The 25254-nt window shown below is 34.7% G+C and overlaps 1 protein-coding gene across 1 annotated transcript in view; it reads left to right on the forward strand.

Annotated features, from left to right (window-relative positions):
• The first annotated feature begins 4785 nt into the window (after positions 1-4785).
• The window catches only part of LOC149943593 (uncharacterized), a 43405-nt gene continuing 22936 nt past the window's right edge, over positions 4786-25254 (forward strand). Inside the window, exons 1-2 of the mRNA XM_090175420.1 lie at positions 4786-5341; positions 8133-8568. Coding sequence (XP_090031546.1) covers positions 5038-5341; positions 8133-8568 — 740 coding nt within the window. The 5' untranslated portion in view covers positions 4786-5037. The remainder of the gene's footprint in view (positions 5342-8132; positions 8569-25254) is intronic.

Below are 25254 nucleotides of genomic sequence, written 5' to 3' on the forward strand. Positions count from 1 at the left end.
CAACGGAGCTTCGTAGCGAGGAGAGGTGATAGGGGCTTCGAACATGCTCGCAGTTTTGGATTCATATCAGACTTTTCCCATATACCAGAATCTATATAGACGCGAAGTTGTGGAAGGGAAAATATTACTCAATGTGCCCGACTGATTTACTAGTTGTAAGGTCGATGAATTTGAAAATCAACTAGTTACTTTTTCCCACAAACTATTCCCAATGTCCAGCTTCCACGTTGCTATGTATCGGAATTTTATAGCTAACGTAAATCTACTGTACAAATTACCAATTTATTACATTAAAATTACCAGCAAAATAGGCAGTTAGATTGACGTTAGAGCTAGATAATTAAGATGGTCGTTATACAGCTAAAGAATGAGAGTGTCGTTACAGCTAGAGAATGAAGATTGTCGTTACAGCTGGAGAATTAAGATTTTCGTTACAGCTAGAGAATGAAGATTGTCGTTACAGCTGGAGAATGAAGATTATCGTTATACAGCTAAAGAATGAAGAATGTCGTTACAGCTAGAGAATGAAGATTGTCGTTATACAGCTAGAGAATGAAGATTGTCGTTACAGCTAGAGAATGAAGATTGTCGTTATACAGCTAGAGAATGATGATTGTCGTTACAGCTAGAGAATGAAGATTGTCGTTATACAGCTAAAGAATGAAGATTGTCGTTACAGCTAGAGAATGAAGATTGTCGTTATACAGCTAGAGAATGAAGATTGTCGTTATATAGCTAGAGAATGAAGATTGTTGTTATACAGCTAGAGAATGAAGATTGTCGTTACAGCTAGAGAATGAAGATTGTCGTTACAGCTAGAGAATGAAGATTGTCGTTACAGCTAGAGAATGAAGATTGTCGTTACAGCTAGAGAATGAAGATTGTCGTTGCGGTTTGATAATGGAAGTCTGGATATAGCTAGATAATGGTATTATCGTTACAGTTAGATATGAGCAGAACAATGGTTCTGCAAATTTAACGAATTTTTTATCCTTCATAATCATTAATCGTACATTGGAAAAATCACCTAAGCCTTACCAATTAGATAGTAAGATTCAAAGTAGTTCGAGTTAAATCCATTGACCACCAATTACCTATAGGCTCATAAAATATAATATCAATCCCAAAATGGACGTCCTAGATGTGTCCAAGGTCGCTATCAAGGTCAGTTAAAATACACCGAAATACCCCTCAAATTGATTTCACTGCCCAATAATACTGATTCCATCCTACAATAATATTGTTGGTAGAACAAAAAAGATCTGCTAGACTCACGAAGGGGTGACATCACGGAGGAGTTATATCCCGCTAATATTAACGAGGCGAGGGTACAAGGTGGGATAAGGGGGGAGGGGTTAGGGGGTTGCAGATGGCAAAAACTATTCAGTTAGTACGTGAGCAGGAAAAAAGAGTGCGCGGTGTTACGGCGGCGCCTTTGTGAACACGCTCAACTTCCTTTTATTAGCCCGACCGCTCTCGGAAGGAAACGAGCGTACCCTTAACACGCTCAATAAGGAACCCTGAGAGGGGCTCTTTATAGATTCGACACTCCCCCCCCCCCCTGTCGTATTATTATTAGACGAAGCGTCGAAATTGCGGGTCGCGAATTCGAATTGGAACCGCCGTAATACTTATTAAGATTGCGATGAACGCGCGCGTTTATTTGTATTGCAATTTGTACCTTTTTACATAAGTGGTTTCTCTCTCTCGTCGATAGGGGGCGCTTCGGGTCTATTTCCCTCATTAAATACGCTCAGCAGAGAGAGAAGGGACACGAATCATTCATTCGAAAGCAATTGTAATGTACGCGAATGAAAAAGAAAGATCATTTGTCTAACTGTACTTGCGCGAGGACAATTACCGGCTGCGGCGAGGTTCCTTGTACGTGACGACTCGACGATATGTGTCTAGCGACTAACCGTCCATTACTTTATTTTTTTTTTATTGTAATATTAATTTTTTTATTACTATATATCCATATATTGATTACTTTTTCTTATTTTATTTCGTTTGGATTTTTGGCGATGATCGATTGTAGTTTTCGCCGTGATCGATTACGCTTATAAATTATGCAATAGGATGTGGGCCCCTTCAAAGAAAAGAAATAAATGTCTCTCTGTTCCGTCTTACTTGAGACAACATTTTCAATAATGGCCGTGAGATCGGACACGCTTATATATTTCTCCCAAAAAAAGAAATATTACAGCAAATTGTTTTAATATGTTTAAAACAGTTTAAAATTGTTCTTTCATTACGCTATCAGATTATAAATTAAAAGCCTAGGTTTTTTTCTGCCTGTACCCCTTTAAATTAACTTAGTGGAGCACAAATACCCTGGTGGTAGGCCAACCGCTGAACATGTTGGCCTAATTTAAAGGGGGACAGCCTGACAAGCAGAAGAAAACCTAGACCTTAAACTAAATAAAAACACGAATTATTGCGTAAGTTCAAAAAGACTTTTTTATTACATAATTAAAGTATTTATGTAATAAAATTAGTCGACTAGTTTCTTTTTAAACTTACGCAATAATTCGTGTTTTTATTTAGTTATTTTATAATGTTTTAATATGGTTTTATTTAATTTGCAACCCTATATAATTTTTTAAACCTAGATTCTGGTCTATTTAAATCGGCATACAGGAAAATGGAATCCTTAATTATCCTACAAATAGGATAAGTAGGTTTAACACTAGAAGCACGAGATAAAATACAAAATTGAGGGGCCCGAGACGAGATTAGAGGAAGGTCATAAGAGGGGCCCTAAACTAAAGCTTATGGGCCAGAGTTGAAACTAATCCGTCACTGTTCTCTTTGGGCACGCCAATTATGGTCTTATCATGGCCCAGGCCCGCTCTTGGCTAGCCGGTGATGTTATTAAATAGTGCGCATTCATTGGTTAATTCAGGTTAAATATATTTAATCACTTAATCTAAATTTGGTTGTGTTAGGTTAGTTTGGCTTGAATTCGAATAAGACCCGTTGAAACTTATAAAACTTGATTATGAAGCTCACATTTCCGCCGCTATAGAATTCGGCGCTGCGCGTAACTTTCACGCAACGGTGATGATAATTTTTATCGTGGTAATTGCTTGATAAGAAGACCAATTGAAAGTTGAAACGACTATTTTAAATAGAGACTTTGTTCTAGAGTTCCTTATGTTGAAATTTGAGACCCAACATGCATTTTAACTGGTATTTATCGCTATCAACATAAACAGGTAGTCATTCTGCCCACCAATCGTGAAGTAGTTGAATTACATGTGGTTTATTTAGGTTTCCAAAATTAGAACCGTTTGGTTAATTCAATTTAATTTACCTAATTTAGTGAATTACTACTGGTATTAAAATAAATGTAAATAAAAATATAAATCTGTTGTTATATAGGGTGTTTCAAAAGTATGCAAAAAGTTTAAGGAGTTTCAAGGGGTGAGTTGAGAAGTATGTCTGTTTCATACCCATTTTCCTACGATGAATTAAAAGAGCGCCAGAGAGATTCAAAGTGTGACCTACTAGCCCCTGGAAGTAGGCTGCAACAAGCGCAAGACCAAGCAGCAGGGACTTTAAATACTTTTTAAGTTTACTCTTTTTACGCTGGTTACCTCGATTTGTTTACAAAGTCATTTTTTACCTATCACAGGAACCCAAACCTTAATGTTCGCGTTTCCCCACTGCTTGGTTTTGCGATAGTTGCGGCCTACTTCCAGGGTCTAGTAGGCAACACTTTGAAGCTCTCTGGCGCTCTTTTAACGCATCGTAGGAAAATGGGGAAAAAACAGGCATAACCTTTTAAAACACCCTATATAATGACGTATTTAACACCGTGGGTTAGACATATATTCCCCAGTTCAAAGGTGTTTTAACAGTAACACCTTGACCAAAATATAGCAGCTCCAACAAAATTTATTTTCGCACGGTACAAAAAAACAATGTATAATTTGGCATTAAAACGCAAAGAAAAGGGGAGCGTTGAAGTACGGTGCATTATAAACAGCCTCAACACAAGGCGTCTCACTGGTAACTGAATAACATAGTAGCCAACAAATCTACATCAAATCTCTAACGCCAGGTCGTTAATCTGACCAGTCAAAAAAATACTCCAGACACGGATGGCTGGGAGCCTGCGCTAAAGAAAACAAAATGGACCGAAGCCCGGGAGGTCGGCACTGCCCACCGCTAAACCCGACTATAGTCGGTGCAGCCGGAAAGAGCGTCAGTCAACGGCACCGTCGACGTCGGGCGAACGCGCAAGGACGCAATAGATCTCATTTCGTGCCGCCATTCGAAGGCACGGTTTTATTTATATCTCAAGCTTTCCAAGTCGCCGCAGTCTGTATCGAAATATCGCGATGGAAAAAGTGAGCGGCGAAGCTAGGGCGTCGGGGAGCAGCGTCCTAAACTCCGCCCTGATCCCCGCGACCATTCCCAGACTGGCGAGCCAACCCAACTAGAAAGATCGAGGAGCGCGGGGTCGGAACTATAATATTCTAAAGAGAGGAGCTGCAAATACTCCCGCCGAAACTGGTATCCCCGCTACTAGCGTTGACGCGAAACTACGGTGGGGAAAAGCAGAAGGGAAAGGCTCTCTCCTCGGCTCCGCTACGAAGAGCAACGATCCCGTGCTGCCACCTATTGCGCGCCTGGACGCGAATCGAGACAGGCGCGCGAAGGTGGGCACACTGCGTAACTTCACCGACTATCGCGCCGAACAGCGGCACGTTTAAAAAAATACGCCCGTCGTATTTACATCATCGAAATATACCCGTACCTTCCGCGCTAAGCCTCGGCGAAACGCGTCTATTATAATTAATACTATTAACGCGTCTCCGAGGACATTAAGCCGGCGGACGCGGCTAATTTTATCCCTACGCGGGGTCGGAAGAAAAGAGTTTTTAGATTTTTACGGGAAAACAGATTGGGAAGACTAAATTTTATGGTTCGCGTAGAAGGCTAAGGAAAGAAATTGCTTTACTTCGCCGTTCTCATCCGGCGAAAGACAACTGACTATCGCGGACACACCATCGCAGCCGAGAGGAATCGATGCGCGCCGATCCGCGCTCTCCCATGCTGGTCTCGGTGTCAGGAGAATTGCTGCAAGAGGTCGGCATGAGCGGCCGATCCCCCGAAAGCCCGCCGACCGCCACCACCAATACCGTCTTGCGCCGCCCGCAGACCAGGGCCACCCATGGGACACCCAACAGGGCCACCGATTTCTCCATCGCCGCTATCATGTCCAAGGCGGGACCTCCGCTCAACCAAGACACCGTTCAACAAGCCGGAACCTCTCCGCCGTCCCAGACCGCCCTGGACGAACCTCCTTGTCCACCCTACAAACGCAATCCAGGTAGGAAGACCATTTTTTGCCGTTTTAAAGCGAGTTCATTTTGAGATTAGTTTCGCTTAATTTGTATAATTTAAAGTAGAGTTTGAAATCCATACGGTATAAAATTATTAACAAAAATCATAAAATCATTATCAAAAAAGGTTTAAAATTATTAACAAAAATGTATTAAATTATTATCAAAATGGTATTAAATCATTATCAAAAAGGTAATAAATTATTATCAAAAAGGTATTAAATTATTATCAAAATGGTATTAAAGTATTATCAAAAAGGTATTAAATTATTATCAAAGAGGTATTTCAATATGATCAAAAAGGTATTAAATTATTATCAAAGAGGTATTTCAATATGATCAAACATTTATAAAATTAATATCAAAAGGTTATACAAGGTTATATTATATATAAGTTTACTTTTTCAAAATTTATTATTAGTGGGTAGAAATAAAATATTTCGAAAACCATTTGTAAATATAGCAACAATGATATCAAACTGAAGGTAATTAATTAAATACTGTTAACTATAATGACTTACCAAGAATTTTAACAACTTAAGCATATTCCTAAATAGTGTTAAATGTAATTAATTACTATTATCATATTAGTAAAATTTATTGACTATGGTTAAAAATATAATAATATGAATTAAAACAAATGACTGTGACTGATACTACATGGTTCATAAGATATTTATTTGAATTTCAAAATCTGCAAAGCTTTCGAGTTTAGGACCTCTTCTCAAACTACTGTCTTTAAAAGATATCTTTACTATAGGGTACTTTCCTATGGTACTAAAGTCAATGGGGACATAGCTCTAGGCAGCATAAAGCCATTAACTCATTGTGAATATTTTTCTGGGCACATTTTGCGCAAGTATAACAAAAGGGTACCATTTTTAGCGGTACAGTGCCGTTTTTACAGCCAATTACGGCGAGTTCAAAGTCTCTAAGGGTAACTTGGTGATAAGGACAACATAGATACATTCAAATAATGCACATTTTCTAGGATGTCATACCCATTTAAAATGTTGACTACTATACAAATAATTAACAGTAATTTGTTAAAATATTTCGTCTAAATATTTTCACAGTAGTTCTTAGTAATGATAATTTTAAAAATTAAAAAATAATTTATTTATATAAATTAAATAATTATATTTATAGTCGGTATTATTTTTACAAATACGATAGAATGCTTTACACTGGGTCAAATATGGCAAAGAACAGTAAATGCTATTGAACCCTATTGGCTTTATGGAGGGCGCAGAGAGCCCGTAGCGCAGACAATGACCCCTTGACCTTTTAAGGGGGATTCGCAATTTATCTATATTGGATAAACTAAAAAGGCCAACCTGATCTTCTCATCGTAGATTTCACACCAAATTTATTTGCCACGAAAAGGGGAAACAAGTTCCGATAAAATAATTTGGATTTAGATTTTAAAACATGTTTTTCTTTTACACAACCTAAACTAAAATACCAAATTTTAAGGAAATGTCAAAAACTACGTTATCAAAGTTCTGGGATTAAGCGATTGAAACTTTAAAACGAAAACACTTTTTAAAATTGTTTAGATTGCTTTATAAACAACTATTTATCAATTTGAAATATATTGTAAAACTAATTCGCTAACCTATATTTATAAATTATTTTGTAGAATAAAAAAATATTATTTATTTATTTTATTTAAATATACAGTACCATAATCCCATTACATTATTATTTATATTAGACTTAAATTAAAATATATATTAGATTAAAATTAGGTTATTTAAAAGTGAAATATAATGAGATAGTTCACATATTCTGCATTAAAGAAATATTATGGTAAAGTTTCAATATAATATATTATTTAAAATAAATAAATAATAAATATTTTTCATTTGAATTTTTTTTCACATTTTATAGAATCTTTAATTAATACAGGTTATATTAATTAATCTACATTAAGATTAATGATATACATTTTATCTTAATTTCACCATTTTAACCCTTCTTTGTAGTTGATGTCCAATGACTAACAATTTATAATGATAATGGTTTTTATTTCTGGTAAATGATCTTTATTATCCTAAATATATACAGAAGAATAAAAAATCTTAAATAATTTGGTATTAATTTTTAATTGCTTTTCAAAGATGTTTAACATAAAATATAAATATTTAAATGAAATAGTTAAATAGTAAAAGGATTTTATAAAACATTTAATTTTAACTAAGTTACATAATAGTTTTATCAATTTTTTGGTGATTCTAACACAAGTGTTTCAGAATTTATTATGTTAATGATTTTTAGTATTGAAGATGCTTAAAACGCAAATGAAAAATATGAAACTCACATAAAAATATGAAACGCAAATGAAAAATATGAAACTCAAATGAAAAATATGAAACGCAAATATAATATGAAACGCAAATGAAAAATATGAAACTCAAATAAAAATATAAAACGCAGATGAAAAATATGAAACGCAAATAAAAATATGAAACGCACATGAAAATTTGAAGACCACATGAAAATATGAAACGCAAATAGAAACACAAAATACAAATAAGAATATGAAACGCACATTAAAATATGAAACGCAAATAAAAATATGAAACTCAAATAAAATTATGAAACGCAAATAAAATTACGAAACGCAAATAAAATTACGAAACGCAAATAAAATTACGAAACGCAAATAAAATTACGAAACGCAAATAAAATTATGAAACGCAAATAAAAATACGAAAGGCCAATAAATTTACCGCATAAGATAAAAACAATATTGATAAATTTGGTGTTAACCAGGGTACGCATCGGAAGATTCAATGGAATCTACGGATGACGTCGAGATCGTTGACATCGGCCGCCTCACGCCATCGTCCGAAGGATGCGCCGAGATCGGGTCGTCGGCCACGAGCGTGGCTGGAGACGGCAGCCCGCCGCCGACCGACCCGACGACCGCCTCCGACGCGGACGAAACTTCGTCGAGCCGGCCGGCCTCCGTCGACGAGACGAACACCGGGCCCTCCGCGGAGACCAAGTCGCCGGAGAAGCCGAGCCGTTCATCGGGAAAAAGCAAATCTGGCAGCGGGAAATCGTCGCACAACCCGTACGCCGCCGGACTCAAGCCGCGCTGCAATAGTTTGCTGCTCCAGCGCTCCGACTGCATGCTCGAAAACAAGGATCTTTGGGAGAAGTTTAACGAATTGGGTACCGAAATGATCATCACGAAATCTGGACGGTAAGTGTTTTTAGTTTTTACTTACAACACTCTTAAAGGGACACTGTAACGTTTGAATATTGATAATTTCCCACGCTTATCTCCGTAATTTTATTGGTCGGATATTGAAATTCGGGTCGGAATTTTCAAATGATTCCGTGGCCCTTTAAGATTAGGCTACACGAGAGTAGAAATCTAGAAAATCGAGATACGTTACTTTAGAAATTAATTCGATATAAGATAATGTTACCCTTTAAGATTAGGCTACGTGAAAGCGTAAATCTAGCAAATCAAAATAAGTTACTTTTTAATTAATTTTATAAATGATTTTGCTATACGAGATTAGAAATCTAGAAAATCGAGATACGTTACTTTTGAAAGAAATTCGATATAAGATTATGTTACCCTTTAAGATTGTACTACGTGAGAGCAAAAGTCTAGCAAATCGAGATACGTTACTTTTGAAAGAAATTCGATAAATTAATATTTTATACCTTCAACCATTTTAATTAAGACCATTCTTTTACTATACCTAAAATCCAACCAAAATATGGCACGATAATGGTACAAGATTCTGTCTTATATTAGAAATCGTTTTAAAACGATGTAATATTGGTTGGGATGTGAAGTCATGAGATCAAAGACCCAATTGTAGACGTTGAGGCAGCCGCAAACTAATTTTATTTGGGGCTCGTCTAGGGGTGGTAATCAAAAGGGCACCAACAATATTTATTGGCGCCACCACTTCTATATAAAAACATTGCTGAAATGCTCTAGTTCGAGAAATAATATTTCTTTTAAATAAATAAAAATTTGAAAAACGTGATGAATCATAATTCTCTACAAAACCCTAAATTTTGTGTTCTATTCGATAATTTTTTTAGTATAGTCACGTTCTTTAAAAACATATGCTTTATCTGTCATCGTTGAACCGGCTACACCTTCGCAACTGATAATATTTGGAAATATACGATTAAAGTCGATATCACGAATTTGGAAGAAAAACTTTTTTTTTTTAAATGTTACAAGTTAAAAAATAACTATCTTTATAAAAGCCTTATAGAATCAAACAGAGTTGCCACGTGTCAGGGAAATCAGGGAAAAGTCAGGGAATTTAAAAATTGCCCTAAAAAGTCAGGGAAAGGTCAGGAATTTTTAAGAATTTGTAAAAAGTCAGGGATAAGTCAGGGAATTCAGTTTTATTTTGACACTTTTTAAGGTAATTTTACTCTAGATCTATGGCAAATTCTGTTATTATTATTTAGATCCTTGAAAGTTTTTTAACGTTGAAATCACTTTTGTACTTAAATATAAGTTTATTAAATTTATTAACTTTTGATAAACGTGAAAGTTAAAAACTGTCTAATTTTGGCCTTAAAAATTTTCAGGGAATAGTCAGGGACTTTGAATCTGAGAATATTGTGGCAACCCTGTCAAAAGTAAACTAAACAGTTTTACTACGGAAATTTTCCACGCTAAAAGTACAACAAATTTTATATTTTAGTTTATTAAGATTAATTTATTTCTGATAAAAATTATGTTGTTAAACAACGACTTAACAATTTAAGATTCTGCTCGCCCAAGCTCGTGGGAAAAGATTAGTACAATATATTTTAAAGCCGGTGTTAAATTTAAAACTGCTCCGAAATGTGTTATATATTTTTGTAAATTAACAATATATTTTTTTTATCGTGAGTCAGAATGGATTGTATAACAATATAGAATCAAGAATATAATTATACCTATACTTTAAATTTAGGGAGCTCACGCGAAAACGCTCGAGCACATTTACGCTAAAATATCAAGACGCGCGTGGAACCTTTTAACAAGTTGAAAAAGACATAAATAGAGTTTATGCTAGCGTCAATTATATCATAAGCATTTCTCTTTTCTGACAGTAGATGGCGCGTGAGTGCTCTCTTTCACTGTATCGCTGGGGAAAAAGCGATACGTATGCCACACGTTTGGTGTAAATCACTTCATATGCTCAGTTCAAATATTTTTCCTCGTTTGACCCTTCGACCTTAAGGTCGTAACATATTGGATCATGCGTTAGAATACCGTACATTTAACACTCAAAATTTATATACCCTGGAATTGATATCGTGTTCGCAGTCAATTAATCCCCCAATACATTAAATCAGGGTTGATACAGTACTTGGAAAGGTCAGGAAATTTAATATGGGTCTAAAAATCAAGGAAATGTCAGGGAATTTAATTTCGGTCCCAAATAGGAAATATTTTGTTAAATAGGTTAAAAAAACACACACTTTTGGCACAAAATAAATCAGGGAAAATTTACCTGGAAAAATCAGGGGATTTGAATCTGAATGTGGCAATCCTGTTAGAGCTCCCACTAAATCTTTAGAAGAAAACCATAAATATACCCTTCACGAGAAATCATTTATAGAATCGGAAACTATAATGTGTATTGGGAAGAGTATATTCCTGTAATTAAAAATAATTACCATCCATAATTTAACGCCTTTACGGTGCATTGTAATTAGCCCCTATTAATATGGTTCCACAAATTGCGTTTTGTCACGATACTAATTAATTTCGAGCTCCAGCGAGCTTCGATCCCAAAACCAAAACTTTAGTTGAACATGTCACGCGCGACCGACAAATCTAACCGGACAAATTAATGCCAAAAGAGAAATCGACTCCCGAATTAACCAATTAAATTTCGCTATTAAACGCTGTTGGTCCAAATCTTAATTGAACCCCCGTCAACCACGTCTTGGGACAATTACTTTCGATACGAAATGTGAAAAGCGCGCTAAATTATAAAAACATTAGTCGAATCCATGACACGCAGCTCCTTCTGGTGTCGCCCCTTCGTACAACGCGACCTTTTGTGACTGGAGAGAAATAATATACGGGCCATCCTAGGAGATGAATTGGTACGCTTCCGGATCAGATGGAATCGAGGGTCAAGATTAACCAGTAGCGCGTTGATTGGCTGTAATTGGGTAGAGTCTACGCGTTTACGTTGGTGGGGTACTGTCCGGTAGTCTGGGCAAATGGCGCAGTTGATCCTTATGGTCGGGGTTCTACCGCTCGCGACACCCAGATTTGAATCGCTCTCTCTCTCCGGCGTCCGTCACATGAAAGAGCCAGGACACGCTCATTAGGACACATTAGACATGTTGCGGAGTGCCCACCCACTGAGATTATCATTAGGGTCACCGCGTTATGGGAAAAATTCGCGGTGACTTCGGGGTGGTCTAGAGATATACCGTGTCATCTTCTTGTATTTATTGCTCCAATATATAAAGCATTTAATTGAAAACAAGAACGAAATATTGTTTGAAAATTAATTTGAAAAATTGTGTAAAAATACAGCATGGATACAGATTATTTACGGACTCAGTTTCAATAAACCGGTGTTTAGATTGGTAAAACATAGGAGCAACAAACACAGCACCCCACGCAAAGAGAACGCAACCCGTCGAAAGTCGTACATTTTTCATTGGTTAGACGCTTTAGCGCCTGCTGCCGTCGGAAGGGGAAAATTCGGAAATTGTCTTCCCCCTTTCCGTGAAACGTTTAGCGTAAAGGCTCGTCCAATGAAATTTATACACAACACTGCGTTAGCGTGTTTACAGGCTATAGCTGCGTTCTCCTTGTGTTTGTTGCTAATAGGTAAAACACTATAGATTCAAGCTAATGCAAATAGGCGATAGCGTAAATTGCCAGGTATAAGGGTAAAATTTCTTTCGGGAAACATTTGAGCGCCATCAAACGGTAGAAACGTTTAAAAATGGTCACGTGGTTATAAAATTGCTTTAAAGTTTACAGTTGAAAGCGACTTCCAGCTTCATTACTTAAAATACGTTTTGAAATATTTATACTTTTTTAAAATTAAAGATTAATTTGTTAAACTTAATAGTGATGTTAAGTCTCTGACTAGAAAATTGTAAAAAAAATTAAACACGTTTCTAACTTTATCTTAGTGAAGCAGCCCCTATGTTTTGACCACGACCAACCCCGATCGCTTTAGCACGTTATAGAAGTTGGCAGTGCTATGACGAATTTCCGGGAACATTTTAACAAGTTAGCTAAGACCAAAACAATTTATGCTATCGCCTATTCCTATCACAACGGACAGAATTTAGTAACTAAACTACCTCTAGATTCATTGCTAGCAGACTATAGTTTCTAGATTCTCTAGAGCTTTGCTAATAGTTAATTTTAGAAATAACTTTTGGTCTGAGCCAACTTGTTAAAATGTTTCTCTTACGTCAGAAGACAGAGCTTTATTAGAAAGATCTTGGCACGCGCGATTTGCATGATCACTGTAAAATTCGAGGTATCTCGCGCTCGTAAACCTTTTGAAATCTAGACAGGGACGTAGAAGGAGAAATTTTAAAGCTAAGATCCTCCCCTTTAACAAAATCAACTATTAAATTAATAGTTCAGCAATTATTCTAGGGATGCCGCCACTTTTGCGACGTGCTAGACTTTTATCTAGTCAAATTTCAAGTCTCAAATTATTTTATTATTTTGTGAAATATAAACTTGAAACGAGTAAATTTAAAAATAGCTATAAAAATTTTAAAACCTTTTAAATCCATGGTATATAAATATTTAAAAATTGAGTCTCGTAGATAATATAACACTTTTAAGCGAGGGGTTAGTCACTCGTAAAATCTTTGTACACCTTAGAGCTGATTAATGATTTTCAAAAATAATTCGTTGATTTCCAGTGATTAATCATAACTCTCCGTGAATTCCAGTGATTTTCTTAAGTGATTTCCCGTGATTACCTCCGATTTGTACACCTGATTACTAAAGTGACTAACGCCTCGCTTCTTAGTAATAAAAAGTGTTATATTATCCATGAGACTCCTTTGTTAAAGATTTAATTTTTAAATAATTCTTATAGTCTAAACAATTTACAAATAATTGCATCTGGACTCGGAATCACTTTAAAAACCCTCAAGATTATTAATATTTCCAAAATAGGAACATTAAAGTCTGGTTTTCAATAGGTCAAAAACGCCACAACGGTGAGAGTGGACGCAAAAATATTGCATTAGGCCTAACGGAAATTTTTCGCGTCTACGTACACCGTCGTGGCGTTTTTGCCTAAATGAAAACCAGTCTTTATAGTTAAATCAATCCGCCGCGCGCACACTCTAATCTATAGTAAAACATCAAACTCACTTAAGCAACATTTTACATTCGTCTAAATTCTTGGTTAATTTCTTGTCTAATTCAACGTCGTCACGGCACATAAACCGTGGCGATTGCGGTTGGGTAACTTTCTACGGCACTCTCCCCTTCGGGACTATAGTCAGAGTGGAGGCGCTGTATAAGGGTTCGAAAGAGGTTGGGCCCGGCGGACGGTCAAAGAATAGACATTATCGTTAAAACGTAATACCAGTTCTTGATCACTGAGCTCCGGTGGCTCCCCCTATAATTTATGCCGGCGAACGTCTTCATATTTTTTTTTATTTCGAAACGTTTTTTTCTTTCACTCAAATTCCAGTAATTTGGCAATGGGGATGTTATAAAAATGCTTTTAAGTATTAAGTGATGCCGCAAATTACCGTGTTCAACATTCAGTTTCTCTTTTTGTCGCTTACAACCTCCTTTTTATCGCGCTGCTGCTCGACGGATTACCTTATCAAAAATGTGACTTCCAACGCGAGTTTCTGTCGATTTAATGAAGGTATTAGTGAGGTTAAATTCCAGACGTCACGAACGGGAACGTCTAGGCTTCCGCAACGCTTTGCAGACGTATGTTTCAAGCTAGTACTGAGTTTTACGTTACATATCTTGGTTTTCTTTGATGCCCAGGGAGCATAAATAAAGGGTGTTTCAAAAGGTTATGCAAATATTTGAAGGAGTTGTAGGGGGTGAGTTAGGAAGTGTGCCTGTTTTTCCCCCATTTTCCTACGATGAGTTAAAAGAGCACTAGAGAGCTTCAAAGTGTGACCTACTAGCGCCTGGAAGTAGGCTGCAACAAGCGCAAAACCAAGCAGCAGGGACTTTAAATACTGTTTAAGTTTCCTTTTTTACGCTGGTAACCTCGATTGGTTTACAAAGTCCTTTTTTAAATATCACACGAACCCAAACCCTAATGTTCGCGTTTCCCGGCTGCTTGGTTTTGCGCTGGTTGCAGCCAACTTCCAGGGGCTAGTAGGCCACACTTTGAAGCTCTCTGTCGCTCTTTCAACTCATCTCAGGAAAATGGGAAAAAACCAGGCATACTTCTCAACTCACCCCCTACAACTCCTTCAAATTTTTGCATAACCATTTGAAACACCCTGTATATATAGTTTTTTAAATTAGGGATAGCAATCGTGGGGGCAGAATTTTCATTTAAAATCTTTATTTCACACTCATCTACGTCCCTGTGTAGTACGATAGGAGATTTCCGCAAGTTAACACTGTGAGCTGCTTAGCATAATCTAATTTGAAGAAATTATCTTTTCCACTAAGCTTGCGGGAAAGTAGCGCAACACAGTAGGAACAGAAGCTTCTACAGACATTTTACCCTAAAAATAAATCAACAGCGTTCATAGCGGATAAATTGAAAAAAATCGATGATATACCATCGAACTAAATATTTTATACTCCCTTTAAAGGGAGTAGAACCCTTTAGGGTGCGCCATAGCTTCTCTTTTTTCTCGCTCATGGCGCTAGTCTAGAACGATAGTAGAAACACCCAATTCTTCTATTAGAGGAAGCGTGCCCGCCCTGAAAAGGTTTTATCACTTGAAACCTTTATTGTTTCATATTTAGTGTTAATTTTTTAAATGCACCCTTAATTAACAAATAAACAACAATATCCGAACTATAAATTAATTATTTTCATTATAGTTTGTACATTTATTCAAATACAATTTCTTAATAATGAGGTACATGGTTTTAGCACTACCACAGCGGGGATACTTATAGTGAGATAATTAGTCCAAACCATTGTAGTTCATACTACGTAAACACGTGGTTAGAAAATTGAGGGGAGGTAATTAGGTATTGCCCCAAATTCCTTTAAGAATATTTTGAAATTATCTCACGATAAAAATATTTTTTCCGTTGGCTAGTCGAATGACGTTTTGAGGCCTTTAATGTATAGATTAGAAATGGCGCCAACTTTCACTGCAAATCGGCATTCTATGTCTGTAGCAATAAACCCATTTTGGTATCTCTAAAGGGAGTGTCTACAACGTCTACATGTTGTGGGTTAATTTACTTGGGCAGTTAAGCGAACCATAAAAGTAAGATTTCAGAATTTTGGAACGTAGTTCATATTTTACAAAATTTAAAAGAACGCAAAATTATGTCACAAATAAAATTTGAAATGGAAAACTTGTTTCGATTTGAAATTTAAAACTACATATTCAGACTTACAAGGAGACGACCCGAGGTGATATTCACCGATTTGGTTCAAACTCGGGTATAGTGTACACCTCCATGTACCTTAAAACACCTGCAAGGGAAAAGTTGCAACGGGCTTTCGTTTTGCCATGGCAACCGAAAACGTTTTTGCCAACATGATTCGGAATTATTTCTATTGAAAATAAAATGGGAATCTGAAGTATTTTAAGGGTCCCCCAATTGAGCAAATTGCATTTAAACTTGATTAAATTAAATTTTTAAAATCAATTTAAATTGTTTTTTTAAAGTTTTTGAAATTTAAAAAAAAATCATTTTTTAAAAGGTTTTAAATCCTTCAGATTCCCATGTTATTTTCAATGAAAAAATTCCAAATCATGTTGTCAAAAACGTTTTCGGTTGCCAAGGCAAAACGAAAGCCCGTAGCAACTTTTGCCTCGCAGGCTTTTTTAAGGTACATGGAGGTGTACACTTTACCCGAGTTTGAACCCAATCGGTGATTATCACCTCGGGTCGTCTCCTTGTTAGTAGGCGGAACTAAAACCATAAGTATATAAGATACCTCTTACGAAAAAATATTCATTTACCTAGCTATCTTGCTAATGTTATTCGTCCAACGGCAGACCGGTTTCGTCCTATTTTAGACTCATCAGTAACGTGCGGGAAATTTGGCTCGCGACTATAACACCGAAAAGAGAAAATAAGCCTAAACATTAAAATTTTCAAAAAGAGTTGCGTAGCAACGGAAAGTCGAATAGGGGGAGAGTGGTGGAGAATTGACGGATTTTGAAATGACGTTTTAGCGCGCGACACTACAGGTACATGTCTTGGGCACACAGCCTTTTTTGCGTGCTTTTTTGACCATAACGTGTCGAGGTATTTTCACGCGCAAAATGAATTTTAAAAGCCGTCAATAGTATATACGAAATGTTAAGTTAATAAGAACCACCTATGGACTGCATTGTAAAGAGTGATAAATTACGCGAATAGGTGGAATATTCCATAATGAAAATAACTAAACCCTACCATTATGAAAATAACTAAACCCTAAACAAATTTCAAGAGCTAAAACTTAAAATAACTCGTAAACTATATTGCTAATTTTATTCGCTTGAAAAGCGTATCTTAACAGGCTTCCGTTTAAACAGTAATTTTAACATTTTACTTATTTAAGTGAATTGGATTATGTTTGTGGAAATTTGCGCTTAACTTAATCCGCGTCGATCCTGCAAAGATACACGTTTCATTTCCATGATACTTTTCTCGTAACGTAGGGTAAATCACAAAACAGGCCGAGTAGCGAACTTATTTTGCGCACCACGTTGACAAACCCAAAATAGACCAGACATCATCGACGTAAGCTACAACTCGCCTGTATAAAGATAAAATGCAAAACAACGAGTAAAATTCTCTAGCGATGGGTTTTACAGTTTTACACTCGTCAACCACGCAAATCTCACTAAATCAGTGTGCTAGATAGGGTTTTACGAAGCTCTACCGCTGCAAAAGCAAGGGTTACGTGGTGTATTATTAGCACGAGAAATAGAGAATACATTCTCGAAGAAACAGCGAAGAAAGAGCCTTTAAAAATGAGAGATGTCCGTCTTTAAATAGCGAACACGAAATTCGCGAACATCTTGCGACGAACATTTCGAGTCGTCGCCGCCGTATCGGGTAACCGACGCCGCTCGGGCCCGCAAATATATCGCGCGGAAGTACGCAATTCCATGTACCACTAATACAATAAATTCTCGTTTTTACCCTCGCGGTTTACTTCTGCAATCGCTTGTCTCAAAGAAGAAAGATAATTTATTGCCTTCTATATCGATACTTTGGTTTAGAGTCACTTGAAAAGGTTTGTAAAGCCTGATTTTTGAAAATGGTTCTATAATTTATATTTCCGTTAATTTCCCTCAATTGTACGGTGATGTCTATTAATAAGCACACCATTATTTGGTGATTTACATTAATATCACACAATATTTCGGTGATTTCCACTAATTTCACACAATCTTTTGGTGAGTTTAATTAATTTCCCACAACCTTTCGGTGATTTCCACTAATGTCATACAATTTTCCGGTGTGTTTAATTAATTTCCCACAACCGTTCGGTGATTTCAACTAATGTCACAAAATATTTCGGTGAGTTTAATTAAATTCCCACAACCGTTCGGTGATTTCTACTAATGTCATACAATTTTCCGGTGAGTTTAATTAATTTCCCACAACCTTTCGGTGATTTCAACTAATGTCACAAAATATTTCGGTGAGTTTAATTAAATTCCCACAACCGTTCGGTGATTTCTACTATTGTCATACAATTTTTCGGTGATTTTCAGTTATTCTTCAAAGGTTTTCAGTGATTTCCAATGTTACCTAAGATTTGAACACCTGATTGAGAGTGCTATAAGGATTCGAGATAGCTAATTTTATTTTAAGATAGGTGCTATTATGCTATAGAAAATGCAACATTTATTTCAGTTTATAAACTGCAATAAATGTTGTATTTATACAGATTAGGATTTAAAATAACTTCTAAGCACCACGCCACCGAAAGTATGCGCTTTTAAAAGTGGTTTCAAGCTAAAGCAGCTTGTGCATTGCAAGAAATACGAGTTGGGATACATTAGTAAATTTTTTTTATTTTATAGTTAAAATTCAAACCTTAAAAATCACTTATCTTTAATAATTACAAATTTGTAGTAAATTAAAAATTCATATAATTTTATATACCTCTTGAAAAACGTTTTAAAATATTTTTTTACTCGATATAATAAATTTAGTAAGCCACAAAAAATCTTTAAATAATATTTCGAACAACACGAAGTAAAGTTATTATCTTAAAATTTTTCAATACTAATTCACATAATTTGAAATTTACTATGCCCACAAATCAGCTCAATTTCTAACTTTATATTGATTATGGGAAAAAATTTAGCCGTAAATTATTATAAATAATATATCTGGGGGTTTAAATATTACGAAACACATTGAAATTACTATAGCTGTACGGAATTACCCGGTAATTTAGGAAAACGTCAAAATTTGCCGAGCTAAGTCTAAAACAACACAATTAGAGAGATTTATAATAGACAGAGCTTCCTATCTCAAGAATGATGCCAAATTAGTCGAGTAAGAAAAACAATAATAGTAACCTAAGGGCACCCGAGAGCGAGATAAGCTGACCGCCTTAGCAGCTACGGATGTCATGAAATATGAAGATGTTTAACAAGCAGAGGGAGCAGATTTATATCTTTTACGGCGCGCTCGTGACTCCTACATCCCCAGAAAGATTCTCCGTTCTTAACGAGAATCGGGTGCGCGTGGCAGTCCTGCATGAGACATTCGCCTTTTACCCAATTAAAACGGAACACCCGTGAGAATGAAAATATTCATTTTCTTCCCACACGAACGTTCCTAAAAACTTTCTGTTCTTGTATAGGAAAAAATACGCGCCAATAAAATAATAATTTCGCCCAAAAAAATTAATCCGGAAATTACGCTTTGTGAAGTGTTCATTTATTTACGGATAATTATACGGTTTTATAGTTAAATTATCGCTATCTTGCGGTAATTTCTATTGATTTTCTGAAATAATCGTGATTACCTACGATTTTTACACCTGACAATAGAATATTTTCCAAAAATCAGTCATTTCGAATTTTTTTTTAATTTCCATTGATTTTCCAAAGTGAGTTACAGTGATTACCTAAGATTTTTACACCTGATTACTTAAGTTATAATAATTTATTAGGTATTTGTGGTTACATAAGTCATCTTAGGTTATACGAAATACTAGGTATTGAAATGGTTTACTTTAATTATAAAATTAAGTGAATTATTAGTGAAAGTAAATACGGTCACAACTATTAAATACAAATATTTAAGAAAAATCAGCGATTGAAAATAAAATATTTAGAAGAATTGGAGGTTTTCAAATCTATTATATATAAATATGAGTGTTTGTATATATATATATAAATCTATAGTTCTCAACTTAGGTCGCCCACATTTGGTATACTATCTCATGATACCCTAACTGTAGTTTTCGACGGTTACGGTCGGCAAAACAACTTTAATTACTCGAATTAATTTAATAATTAGGTATACACACGAAAAAAGCCTAAATTATTGCAAATTGTTTTAAAAGCCTTCTTCTATAGACACTAGGCCGTATAGTAAAAGGCAAATTATTATGTAATCTACGTATAATTGGTTAAAATTGTCATTAACCAGTTGTTTATATTGGGTACGGTTCCATACGTGGAGATGGTTATGGCAGCATTCTATTTTCGTGTTGAATGTGTCGAAGTTTCGTCGCTGGCGGTTTTTCCTCGTAAATGTTGAAATATAATTTAAATAAAACACGCTTAAAATCAATTTCAATCAACCTGCTTGACACACTCCATTCGCCACTATACTGTCGCGCGGAATACACAATCACATTTCAATTTACTAACTTTGCAGAAATGATTTACAACCTAAAGAGGCGGGTTCTTCTCGTTAGCGCTGTCAGCTGTTCAACCATGCAACGGTATAATAACAATAATAAAATGTCCGACGCCCAAACAAGGCAGACACGAACTTTTCAATATTTACGAAAGCCCGCTTGAATAGCGGGGGGTAGAAAATGAGCCATGAAGGCGAAAAAAATCTATTGTTTGAATTGGCAACAAAAGCTCTCCAGCACCCTGTTGCTTCGGCACTGACTCTTGTGGCAATAATATCGCGAAGCCGGCAAATATTATTTTGTTTGGAGGCTCGAATTAATTCTCCCGTCGGAAAGGCGAAATCGTTAGTTGATTCATTTCCGACATGTGTGAAAAAGTTAACGCGCGAATTTATGCTCATGAGTTCGTTAAACATAAAGAGTTCACTCAAAGGTCTATTCATTTAAATTTGAATTAATTAATCAATTAATTATAGTTCACTCAAAAGTCTATTCATTTAAATTTGAATGAATGAATAAATTAATTATAGTTCACTCAAAAGTCTATTCATTTAAATTTGAATTAATGAGTCAATTAATTATAGTTCACTCAAAAGTATATTAATTTAAATTTGAATTAATGAATCAATTAATTATAGTTCCCTCAAAAGTCTATTCATTTAAATTTGAATTAATGAATCAATTATATTGTAGTCGACTCAAAAGTATTCATTAAAATTTGAATTAATGAATCAATTAATTATAGTTCACTCAAAAGTATATTCATTTAAATTTGAATTAATGAATCAATTATATTGTAGTCGACTCAAAAGTATTCATTAAAATTTGAATTAATGAATCAATTAATTATAGTTCACTCAAAAGTATATTCATTTAAATTTGAATTAATGAATCAATTACGTATAGTTCACTCAAATGTATATTAATTTAAATTTGAAACAATGGATTATAGTTCATTCCAAAGTCTATTCACTTAAATTTGAATTAATCAATTAATTATCGTTAACCCAAAACTATCAAAATTTAACTAATCAATTAATTATCGTTAACCCAAAACTATCAAAATTTAATTAATCAATTAATTCTAATTTACTCAAGTCTATTCATTACATTTGCATTAAACTATTAATAATAATAATTATCTAATTAATAATAATTCATTCAAACGTTTATTCATTCAAATTTGAATTAATAAATTAATTATTGTTCACTCAAATCCTTATAAAATTTTAATCGTTTACTCAAGTCTGTTCATTAGATTTCAATTAATCTATTATTAATAATTATTAACTAATTAATAATAATTCACTCAAACTATGTTCATTTAAATTCGAATTAATTATAATTCACTCAAAATTTGTTCATTTAAATTCGAATTAATAATAATTCACTCAAAATTTGTTCATTTAAATTCGAATTAATAATAATTCACTCAAAATTTGTTCATTTAAATTCGAATTAATTAAAATTAACTCAACATTTGTTCAATTAAATTTGAATCAATTAATAAGAATTAACTAAAAATTTGTGCATTTAAATTGAATCAATTAATAAGAATTCACTTAAAATTTGTTCATTTAAATTTGAATCAATTAATGTTAATACTAATTCACTAAAAATGTGTTCATTTCAATTTGAATTAATTATAGTTCACTCAAAATCGGTTCATTTAAATTTGAATTAATTAGTTATAGTTCACTCAAAATCTGTTCATTTAAAATCGAATTAATAAATTATAGTTCACTCAAAATCTGTTCATTTGAATTCGAATTATTTAATTATAGCTCACTTAAAATCGGTTCATTTAAATTTGAATTAATTAGTTATAGTTCACTCAAAATCTGTTCATTTAAATTTGAATTAATTAGTTATGGTTCACTCAAAATATGTTCATTTAAATTCGAATTAATTAATTATAGTTCACTCAAAAGTCTATTAAATTAAATTAAAAAAATTAAATGAATTATACTTTGTTCAATAGTCCGAGTTATTTAATTATTTATACTTTGCTCAATAATCTTAATTTAAATATCGATTATGCCTTTCTTGGGAGCCTGATTTAAATCTTATCAAATTTTTAAGAGACTCATTAGAGCAACGGTGAAATCCCCAAAAAATTCATTGAATATTCTGACAAGCATCCGCGCAAAATAAAATTGATAGGATCTATTTTAGCGCTAAATCCCTTTTCATAACATCACACGTCGACTTTTCAATCAAAACTATTATGAGCTCATCAAAATTTTGATAGGCGGGTACGGCTATACGTTCCAATATAAAAATCAAGAAATAAGAAATTCCCCCTGGGGCTCTTTTACAACAATCGCGGACCTCCACTGAAGCGAAAGAGAAACGGGTGAATATGAAAACATTAACAAATATAATTAAGTAATTATTTTAATCGTTTTTTTCTACTGCCATTAAAAGGCGCGAAACATCATTTTAATTCCATTTACGGAGTTCACGATACACGCTATAGAAGTCGAACAAGAACCATTTTTTGATATTTACGAATTTAAAGAAATTTATTCCCCCCTTTGAGGGGTATATTGTCGGACGCTTTGATGGTTTAAAATTAAACGAAAAAGCGTACGAAATCTCTAATAGGCGAAGTCGACGGATTTTTTTATAAAAAAAAGGAGCCAAGGGTAGAACAACTAGGACTTTTTTATTTTAACTAAAAAGCGGCGTAGGGAACTTAGGTCGTGTTTGGCCCGAGGGCTGAGAAAGGTGGTACAAGAGGGCAATTAATTTTTCGGCAACTTTCACAGAGCCGGGACAACCCCCCCTAACGTCATGGTCCCCCCCCCCCCGTCTCAAGGCGTACGTAGGCCACCGGCTAGGCGGCTAATATTGTTTTCGCTGAGAATCCGTATTAATTATAAGGCATGGCGTTAGAAAAAGGTGGGGCGAAATCATATACACACCGTAATCTGGTCATATATATTTCCTTACGATCCGGGCATGTCAAATTGGTTCGGACTCACTGCGGCTCTGTTCGCACCAGAAGTGTTTTAGGGTGGAAATGTGAATTTCAAATGCTGTTGTGTTTTTAGTCAAATTTATAATTCAAATTGCTATGTTTCATATTGGTCTTAAACTTGACTTAATTGTGCACGAGTGTTAAGTGATAAAGTTCATGGCTAACATTGTTAAGACTTAAATGTGTTCATGTTTATGATGTCTAGCATTTCTTAAGGTTGTTAAATGTACTCTTGTCTAACATTCTTAAGGTTGTTTTTGCTCGTGTCTAACATTTCTTAAGGTTGTTAAATGTGTTCATGTCTAACATTCTTAAGGTTGTTAAATTTGCTCGTGTCTAGCATTTCTTAAGGTTGTTAAATGTGTTCATGTCTAACATTCTTAAGGTTGTTAAATTTGCTCGTGTCTAGCATTTCTTAAGGTTGTTAAATGTGTTCATGTCTAACATTCTTAAGGTTGTTAAATTTGCTCGTGTCTAGCATTTCTTAAGGTTGTTAAATGTACTCTTGTCTAACATTTCTTAAGGTTGTTAAATGTACTCTTGTCTAACATTTCTTAAGGTTGTTAAATGTACTCTTCTCTAACATTTATTAAGGTTGTTAAATGTGTTCATGTCTAACATTCTTAAGGTTGTTAAATTTGCTCGTGTCTAACATTTCTTAAGGTTGTTAAATGTGTTCATGTCTAACATTCTTAAGGTTGTTAAATGTGTTCATGTCTAACATTCTTAAGGTTTTTAAACTTGCTCGTGTCTAGCATTTCTTAAGGTTGTTAAATGTGTTCATGTCTAACATTCTTAAGGTTGTTAAATTTGCTCGTGTCTAGCATTTCTTAAGGTTGTTAAATGTGTTCATGTCTAACATTCTTAAGGTTGTTAAACTTGCTCGTGTCTAGCATTTCTTAAGGTTGTTAAATGTGTTCATGTCTAACATTCTTAAGGTTGTTAAATTTGCTCTTGTCTAACATTTCTTAAGGTTGTTAAATGTGCTCGTGTCTAACATTTCTTAAGGTTGTTAAATGTGTTCGTGTACAACAGAGTTAAGGTTGCAAACAGCGTTTATTACTTACATTGTTAAGGTTGCAAACAGCGTCCATTTATAACTTTGTTAAGGTTGTAAACAGCGTCCATGTTTAATATTGTTAAGGTTGCAAACAGCGTTCATTCCTAAATGTGATTCCATTTTAAAACGTGTCATGCCTAAAAGTATGAAGTAAAACTGTTAAGATTGTATATGAATACCACCAGACTGATTTCCTTTATTTAAAACCACTAATTAATATTTCAGAACTAATTATCTTTTTTTTCGGTATAATGGCGAATAGTTTCAAAACAGCTATTCCTTTGCAAGGTTAGGCTAGTTTGATTGGGTGACAGACTAATCCCTCGTATGCGCGACATCGACGTGTTATAGATTAAAACATTCCTTTTGGGTGGTCTAATTAAAATTTTCTGTCAATGACTCGAGGGGACTTTACGTCGTTGCGTTGTTGAAATAACTCGCATGACGAAACCTTCGGCATATTTGCAAAGACATACTTCATCAGTACATTCTTCATATCGTAACAAATTTGTATAACACTTGTAAAAAATATTGACAACTTTCGACTTAAATCACATTTCACAACATTCGCCTTAAATCACATTTGACAACTCGCTTAAATCACATTGACGTGAACGTCGATTTCATAAGATTTGAAACTATTCGTCTGATCTAAACCACTGCCAATGTCTTTCATAAGGTTCTCACAAAAGTAGTGATCGAAATTGGCCGGGAACTACACGAACGCTTGTGAAACTTATTTACAATGGGTCTAAATGAGCGTTTTTTATTGAAAGTTTGTGAAAATAAATATTTAATTTAATTCTCAATTATTGTAAAAAGAAATATTTAATTTAATTCTCAATTATTGTAAAAATAAATATTTAA

This window comes from Leiobunum rupestre, chromosome 5 (assembly GCF_980474605.1).
Source record: "Leiobunum rupestre chromosome 5, qqLeiRupe1.1.hap1, whole genome shotgun sequence".
Lineage (NCBI taxonomy): Eukaryota > Metazoa > Arthropoda > Arachnida > Opiliones > Sclerosomatidae > Leiobunum > Leiobunum rupestre.